The sequence below is a fragment of the Theobroma cacao genome, chromosome 2 (genome assembly GCF_000208745.1).
Source record: "Theobroma cacao cultivar B97-61/B2 chromosome 2, Criollo_cocoa_genome_V2, whole genome shotgun sequence".
NCBI lineage: Eukaryota > Viridiplantae > Streptophyta > Magnoliopsida > Malvales > Malvaceae > Theobroma > Theobroma cacao.
In genome coordinates this window covers 35,239,399-35,248,122 of record NC_030851.1, presented here as the reverse complement: position 1 = coordinate 35,248,122, position 8,724 = coordinate 35,239,399, and the positions used below count along the sequence as shown (strand labels likewise).

Here is an 8,724-nt window from a genome sequence, read left to right as displayed (position 1 = left end):
GATTGAAAACAAAATCAAAATTGAAAACATTTTACGGGTCAATGGGAAAAAGACCCATTTATCCTGTAAATTGTCTCACGTTTTGAAATGGCATAAGACAATTTTCAAAACATAAGCTCCCTCTTTGTATCGACGTTCCATTTCCTTTCCCTTCCCTGTGTCATGACCCTCCCTATCCCAATCCATTTTCTCTCTCACTTGATCTGTTAATTCTCATTCCTCCTTCCACCATTGCTAGTAGCATCGAAAGTTTTCTTGACCAACAACCTTTGCTTTCTTTCCTTCTTTCTTTCTCTTTTTAGTTAGTAAAACGCTTTCTCTCTCTCCTATTGTAGCGGCCATTAGTGACTTGCACCTCCCACTCTCTTTCTTTTCCTCTTTTTTTTCTTTATCTTCCTATTTTTTTCCTTTTTTTCCTTTTTTTTTCTCAAAAGAAAACTTTTTTTTCTTTCAATAACCTTTTCCTCTCAAGATTTGTTGTCGGTTTCAAAAGTTTGGTATAAAAATTCAAAGCCAACCATGAATACTTTAAATTTTTTTTTTGAAAAGCTGATAGTTCATTCAACAAAAAAAGCGTAGCTATAAATCATCAAGGAGGAAGCCCAACCTCCAATCCAACAGGAAAGGCTACAGAGGAATAAAAAACTGATCTACAACATCGACACCACCCCTGCCATCCCCACAAAGGTAGCATAAACATCCCCCATCAAACAAAAGGAGGTTAACACAACCACAAACAAACAGACATATCTCATAACAAAACATCAAAACAATCAAGCTGTTCATAAACAAAATCTGCAAAGGTAAAAACAAAAGTATAGAAACTCCCCTTTACACTTTAATCATCTCTTTTGGTCATTGGTTGACAACACAGAGCTCCACTCTTTCAGCCTTGTGAGACCCATCAGTCCAAAGCACCTCCAATTATCCACCAGCCTAAAGGTACACAATGGGCATAAAGGGGTTGTAGTCCACTTGTTGTAGGGACAGGAGCCAGCAATACGCAACCATTCAGAAAAATCAGCACTTCAGGAAGAAGTCGTAGAAGCTAGCAGAACCAACATCTAGGGGATGAAAACAGGCACTGGAAGTAAAAGGGAAAAGAGTTTTTTACTAAAAAACACAGAGGATATCATGTGAAAGATGGACCCCATTCTTTGCAAGCTTGTCTGCTTTTTGATTGGCATCTCTTTTAGTATGCTCAATACTCCAGTTGCCAATAATCTCTTTAAATCTCTCAATCTGTAAAGCCCACTTCTTAAGTCTCTAAAGTGCTGAAGCAAGGGCTTTTATCCATTTAACCGCATTACATGAGTCGCTTTCAATTAGCAGGCTGTAATCCTCCTTCCATTTAGAAGCAACAAAGATGGCAAAAGCTTCCCTGACAGCTCTATATTCGGCAAGGTTAGAGTCGGCTTCACTTATGTGTTTGGAAAAAATAATTTTGACCTCCCTTTTACAGTTTCGTAACAAGCCACCTATACCAGCAGGTCCGGGGCATCCTTGAGTTGCTTCGTCAACATTAAACTTCAGTGTTCTCTCATCAGGGGCAGTCCACAAGATGTTTTTAATATTCTTCCTATTCTTCCTAGGTTGACCGCAAGCTAACGGTTCCTTGTAAGTGTCCAGAACTGAAGAGTAATCAGCTGGCCATTTGGCATTAGACCAAGAAACAACTCTCACTTTAACTAAGTCAAGACATTGGTCAACATTCCATTCCTTGCCACTGAAGATGACTTCATTTCTGCATTTCCAAATAGACCAAATAATAGCAAAAAACACCATTTTCCAAATTCTAACATCAATATTGGCCCAGTTACAATTATTCCACACTTCAAAAAAGGTTCTGATGTCGATGGGAATAACCCATTCACAACCGCACAGCTTCCAGCAACCAACCCAAACTTTCCATGATTCTTTGCATTCAATAAACAAGTGACAACAAGTTTCTCTATAGAGATTACATAGAACACAAAGCAGGGGGTTATTTTGTAACATATCTTTTTTTCCAGCTCATCTTTGACAATAATCTTACCATGCATCAATAACCAGACAAAACGCTTCCACTCTAAAAGGCGCCAGTCTCGTCCAGACATACTTCCATATCTTCTCAATTTTATCTTTGGGAGCCATGATTTGTTTACAAAATGATTTGACAGTATACACACCATCGACCTCATATTTCCAGATTAATTCATCCTTTAACACTTTACTCAACTGAAATTCCTTTAGAACAAATCTTAAAAGCTCCCATTACTCATTTTCCCAATCGAAAAGCCATCTTTGCATCTTCAAACCTAAGAGTCATCCTCCCATTGTCCGAAATTAACTACCTATTAACAGTCACTGCAAAAATTCTCGGGAAAGCTTGACTCAGAATGATCCCGTCGATCCATTCGTCACTCCAAAAGAGCATATTATCACCTTTACCCACTGCAAAACCAAAGTTAGGAACAACCTACAAGTAAAACTTGTTAAAAGGGGAAATGAGACTAATAATGTGCCTCAATAAGGTGGAAACTCTCTTGTTTACACTCGTGTTTGGCAAAAGAATAGAAGGGTTGCTGCTGCCTTTGTCGACTATCACCGTTCTCCAAAGACTGTCAATCTCCATTCCATACCTCCAAATCCATTTGTTAAGCATAGCACGATTTTTAATCTCAATATCTGTAATACCAATACCCCCACAATCCTTGTAGTTACAAACCTTATCCCATTTGACAAGATGGATTTTTCTTTTTTGATCATCCCCTCCCCACAAGAATTTGCGTTGTAGTTTTTTAAGCTCATTCTTTACCTTGTGAGGAACTTGAAATAGGGACATACAGAACACGGGCATGCTAGTCAAGATAGATTTGAGTAAAGTGATCCTGCCTCCAAATGAAAGCATTTTAGTCTTCCAACTAGCAAGCTTTCTCCTCACTTTTTCCAAGACTAGATCCCAAAATCTAGTTGAGTTATGCTTGGCACCTAAGGGGAGCCCGAGATAGGTGGTGGGTAGATATCCTACCTTGCACATGATCTTCTCAGCCCATCTTCCCACCAACATCAGATTAATCCCAATCCCGATAAGATGACTTTTTGTGAAGTTGACTTTAAGGCCAGAAACACTTTAATAACATTTAAGGATCCTCTTCAGAGTTAATAAGCTTTCAAGGTCCGCATCACAGAACAAGATTGTGTCGTCTGCATATTGTAGATGTGTAAGAGACAAGCCATTTCTCCCAATCATGACTCCTTTGCAAATCCCGATACTCTCAGCTTTACATAGCATGGCACTGAGGGCTTCACCTGCAATGTTGAACAAGAGAGGAGAGAAAGGACATCCTTGCCGGAGGCCCCTTTCCATATTGAATTGTCTCGATGGTGAACCATTGACAAGAATAGAAATTTTAACTATGGAAATACAGTCCTTAATCCAGCGCCTCCATTTAACTCCAAACCCTATGAATCCCATCACATGATCAAGAAAGTTCCAACTGATGCTATCAAAGGCAGTACTACCTACCCATAGAGCAGATCTTTGATTTTTAGATTCCAAAATTCAAGTTATCATATTAGTTTGAATTAGTTTGAAGCTTAGAGATTAGTTAACTATACTTAATCCCTCAAAAATAAGTTTTTTTTTAACATGTATGTAATTTAAGTAACCTTTCTTTTTTTTTATTATATTTGAATAATATTTGTTGAGTTTAATTTAATTGATAATGTATTATTTTTTTTTCAAAATGAATAGTAAAAAATATTTTTCATAAGAGAACTCAAATAACAAAAAAATATTTTTAATAATTTATTTAAATAATAAAAAATATTAAATTTTTCTATAAAATCTTTTATACGTAAAAAGTTTTCTTTCAACAAGTTATTTTGTTGTTAACAAATGAACTTTTATTCTCATAATGTTGATTTCAATTTAAAATGATAAATCCTTACCAAACTTCAAGAAATTCACATTACCAATCATACCTTAGTGTCTATACATAGTTGACACAATTCCACTTGCTTATTTTCCTATGCATATGCATAGTCATTTATTAACCCTTAAGCATGTCAAATACCAGAATTTCATACACGGTACATAGGCATATTCTCAAATTCATATGTATACAGTCACTAATCCAAGACAAGCCAATAGGGTAGTCCAACCTATTCACACATAGCCTACGAAGCCTTTATTAAAGTAAGGGGAATTACGTGGTTGCAAACAGACATAAATAGTTCTGAGGTTTTTTTTTTTATTATTTAAGCACAAAAAAGGAAAAAGATTCTGCTATAGTATGCATCACAATATTAGAAGCAGAGGCTCCAATTTACAACCACGTGACGATTATGGCAAGGATCAAGTCAACAGCAGCAAACGCTTGCTTCTTCCTCCTCAAGCTCCTCTTTCTTTGCTCCTTGCCTTATCGCAGTTCTTCCACTCCTCTGTTCCCCAAAGAAGCCCTCCCCACCAAATCAGGCTACCTACCGGTCAATCCTGCCACCGGTTCTGCTATTTTCTACTCCTTCTATGAAGCTCAAAGCCCCACTTCCCCTCTCTCCCACACCCCACTTCTCATTTGGCTCCAAGGTGGCCCGGGCTGCTCCTCCATGATCGGCAACTTGTTTGAGCTTGGACCATGGTGGGTCGTTTCTTCTCACAACCAAAACGTTGACCACTTGTCTCTCAAGCGCAATCCAGGTTCTTGGAACCGCTTATTTGGTCTTCTTTTTCTTGATAGTCCTATTGGAACAGGGTTTAGTATAGCTTCAACGCCCCAGGAGATTCCTAGAGACCAAAATTCTGTTGCCAAGCATCTTTTTGCCGCTATCACAAGTTTTACCTCATTAGATCCTTTGTTTAAGTATCGTCCTATTTATATTACTGGTGAGAGTTATGCAGGAAAGTATGTTCCTGCAATTGGGTATTACATTTTGAATAAAAATCCCCAATTGCCAGTGTCACAAAGAGTGAACTTGAGAGGTGTTGCTATAGGTGATGGGTTAACAGATCCGATCACCCAGGTTGCCACTCATGCTGACAGTGCTTACTATTCTGGTTTAATCAACCAGAGGCAAAAGGGAGAACTAGAGGAAGCACAAAGGGAGGCCGTTGAGTTGGTTAAGATAGGAAACTGGAGTGAGGCAACAAATGCTAGGTCCAGGGTCTTGAGGATGCTGCAAAACATGACAGGTTTGGCCACTTTGTATGACTATACAAAGAAAAAGCCTTACCAGACACAGTTTGCAACCAGGTTTCTCAACATAGCTGAGGTAAAGAAAGCATTGCGAGTGAATGAATCGATTGTTTTCGAGGAGTGCAGTGACGTCGTTGGGGCTGCATTGCATGAAGATGTGATGAAGAGCGTGAAGTACATGGTGGAATTCTTGGTGAAGAACAGCAAGGTGCTGTTGTATCAAGGGCTCTATGATTTAAGAGATGGTGTGGTATCAACAGAGGCATGGGTGAAGACAATGAAATGGGAAGGACTTGAGAAATTCTTGATGGCTGACAGAGAGCTTTGGAAAGTGAACGGAGAGCTTGCTGGATATGTGCAAAAGTGGGGGAGCTTAACCCATGTTGTGGTTTTGGGGGCGGGGCATCTTTTGCCTGCCGACCAAGCTTTGAATTCTCAGGATATGATTGAGAACTGGGTTCTGGAGAAGGGCCAGTTTGGTGGACAGAAAAAAGGTTCATCAACATCAAATTTCAGAGGATCACTCTGAATTGTATTGCTCTAAAACATGTTCCTGTTGTTCTGCTTTCTATTGACTGGCAGTCTTAAACTACGTGATCAATTTCATTCAATAAAAAGTTCAATATTTAACAAAACTAAAAATTTAAGCGGTTTGGAATATCTCAAAATCAAATGGGAAATTTTAATTTGAAATGAAGGAGTTCTTTGTCTTAGATACATCCATGACCTTTTCTGGCTACTTAATCAATTATGATGACTGTTTCATTTTGAGCTATATAGCAAAGAGAATTGTTTGTTACCTCGTTTTTATTTTATGGAATGATTAAATTGTTGATTCAACTGCTGATGAAAGAGGAAAAGAAAAAAATGGAAAATAAAATTAAATGACAAGCGTTTGACAATATTAAAAATGAAATGATTTAGGCACAGTTTAGAAGATAAAGAAATCAAAAGTAACTCAAATTGAAAATGACGATTTCAATTTACCCAGACTAACAAAAAACTCCAGCGGTGCTCAATTCTGAAGTGTCCACCACTGCTTTTAAAGTTCTCAACTTCTCTTTTGTTGCACTACCAGGGCAGGACGTGTACATGAAAGAAGCCAAGGAGTCTTCCGGTGTTGCCACACTCTTAAGCAACTAGCTCTTATGTGTATCAGAACATTACGAACCATCACTAAAAGTTAAGGAGCACTTAACAAATATGGGAAGGGAGTCAACAAATGCTTTCTTCTTCTTCCTCCTCTCCATGCTTCATCACAGTACTTCAACTCCTCTCTTTCCCAAAGGAGCCGTCCCACTAAATCGGGTTACCTCCCAGTCAATCCTACTGCTAGTTCTGCTATTTTCTACACCTATGAAGCTAGAAATCCCAGCTCACCCCTAGCAAAAGCACGATTTCTCATTTGACTGCACCTTGGAAACTTCTTCGAGCTTGGGCCATGGCATTTTGTTTCTTCTAACGGGCAAAATGCGGAGCACTTGTCTGTTGAGCTATTTCAGGCTTAGAATCGCTTATTTGGTTTCTTTTTCTTGATAATCCTATTGGAACAGGGTTTAGAGTTTAGCATAACTTCAACGGCATGAGAACATCCTCAGGACCAAGATTATGTTGCTAAGAATCTTTTTGCTGTAATTACAAGTTTTATCTCATTAGATCCTTCGTTTAAGCATCGTCTTATTTATGTTACCGGTGAGAGTTATGCAGGATATTATGTTCCTGCAATTGGGTATATTACATTTTCAACAAAAATCTGCATCTGCCAGTTTCAAAACGAGTGAACCTGAGAGGTCTTGTTATAGGTGATGGGTTAACGGACCCGATCACCCAATTTGCAAATTATGCTGACAATGCTTGCTATTTAGTGATGGTTAATGAGAGGCAGAAAGGAGAACTAGAGGAAGCACAATGGGAGGGAGCTAAATTGGTTAAGATGGGGAACTGGAGTGAGGCAACAGATGCTAGAAGCCTAGAACCAAGGGGTTGAATCTGTTGTAAAAAATGACAGGTTTGGCCACTTTTGCATGACTTTAAACAGAGAAAGCCCTACCACAGAAGTTTACCAGACGAGTTTCGAAACAAAGCTAAGGTAAAGAAAGCATTACGAGTGAACTAGTCAATGGTTGTCGACAGTGCAGTGATGTTCTTAGGGCTGCATTGCATGAAGATGTGATGAAGAGCGTGAAGTACATAATGGAATCCTTGGTGAAGAAGAGTAAGGTGTTGTTGTATCAAGGGCTCTATGATTACAGGATGGTGTGGTGTCAACAGAAGCATGGGTGAAGACAATGAAAATGAGAAGGAATTGAGAAGTTCTTGATGGCTGACAGAAAAGTTTGGAAAGTAAATGGGGAGCTTGCTTGCTATGTGCTTTAGGCTATGATTGAGGATTGGGCTTTGGAGAAGGGCAAGTTTGGTTGGGAGCAAAAAGGTTCATAATCAAATGTCATGGGGGAACTCTGAATTTTATTCCTCGGAAACTGGTTCTCGTTTTTGTGCTTTGTAGTGACTAGCAGACTCAAGCTACGTAACCTTATAGGCTTATACTGATTTTATACTATACTGAACCAATTCAAATGTATTACCTATTATTGAACCAACAGTTTAACGATTTTTAGCATCAACCATTTACTTAATCCAAGGGCATGATCATTTTATTCAGAACTAAAAATAGAGCTCCAGAGCAAGTAACAGCCGCCCTAGCCACGAATTCTCAGTAGCTAGAACTTTAAATAAAATTATGATATTTGTTATCAAGCAAATCTAGAAAAGCCCTTGAAATTTGCCATAACCATTTTCATATATAACCAATTCAAACCCATTTTTCGTTTTCAAATTCTGAAAAAGGAGAATCAAAAGAGGTTTTAAAGCAGTGGTATTCATGTAGATGTAATGGCGTTTGGAGGCGGGATTGTGGTGAAAGAAACTGATGGGTAGGTCAAAGAAGGGAAATTGGTAAAGAAAACCAAAGATCCCATTCTGACGACCAAAACCCAACAGCAAAAGAAAGCACAAAACCCGTACTATGATGCCATTGAAAAAGTTTGATGTGCAGGGCCGATGGAAAGGCAGGGCAGCCTGTAGAGAACCCACAGGTATTTTAAGAGCCACTGATGAAAATGCTGCTCTCCCCTATTCGCCTCAGCCCCTTTCTCTCTATTAGAACTTTTGGAAATGGGAAAACAATGAAAACTTTATGATTGAACATTGAAGGCCTGACCTAGGTTATTGCTGCAGTTTCTCCTGAGTACTGCTTGGCAATGGCATCGCGGCTGAAATTGAATAAACCCTAGTGATAAAACTCGGTCTATTTATTGAGCAAACGAGGGCAATCGGTCACGTGATGCTCACGTGGTGATATATGTTACTGTTTTCATGGTTGATTTTTTTTTTTTTTTTAATTTCGTTATTGTTGTTTGGAGTTAGAAAGAAAAGGGTAAGACGGAGAGTAGTAGCAGAAGGAACAGAACATCTCTATCCGTCAAGCAGTAGCAGTTTCCAACCGAGCATAAAAATGATATTCAGACACGGAAGCTTTGTTTGAGTC

At 38.8% G+C, this 8,724-nt stretch overlaps 2 protein-coding genes across 2 annotated transcripts; both read left to right on the top strand.

Annotated features, from left to right (window-relative positions):
- Positions 4,265–5,892, top strand: LOC18609774 (serine carboxypeptidase-like 50). The gene has a single exon (XM_018115520.1). The coding sequence runs from the start codon at positions 4,330–4,332 to the stop codon at positions 5,704–5,706; it is 1,377 nt and encodes a 458-aa protein (XP_017971009.1). The 5' UTR covers positions 4,265–4,329; the 3' UTR covers positions 5,707–5,892.
- On the top strand, positions 6,088–8,594 carry LOC108660936 (serine carboxypeptidase-like 50). Its single transcript, XM_018115521.1, is given in 9 exon segments — positions 6,088–6,468; positions 6,471–6,907; positions 6,910–7,152; positions 7,155–7,196; positions 7,198–7,300; positions 7,303–7,422; positions 7,425–7,474; positions 7,476–8,272; positions 8,415–8,594. Coding segments are annotated over 8 exon segments (1,161 nt in total). The 5' UTR covers positions 6,088–6,380; the 3' UTR covers positions 7,554–8,272; positions 8,415–8,594.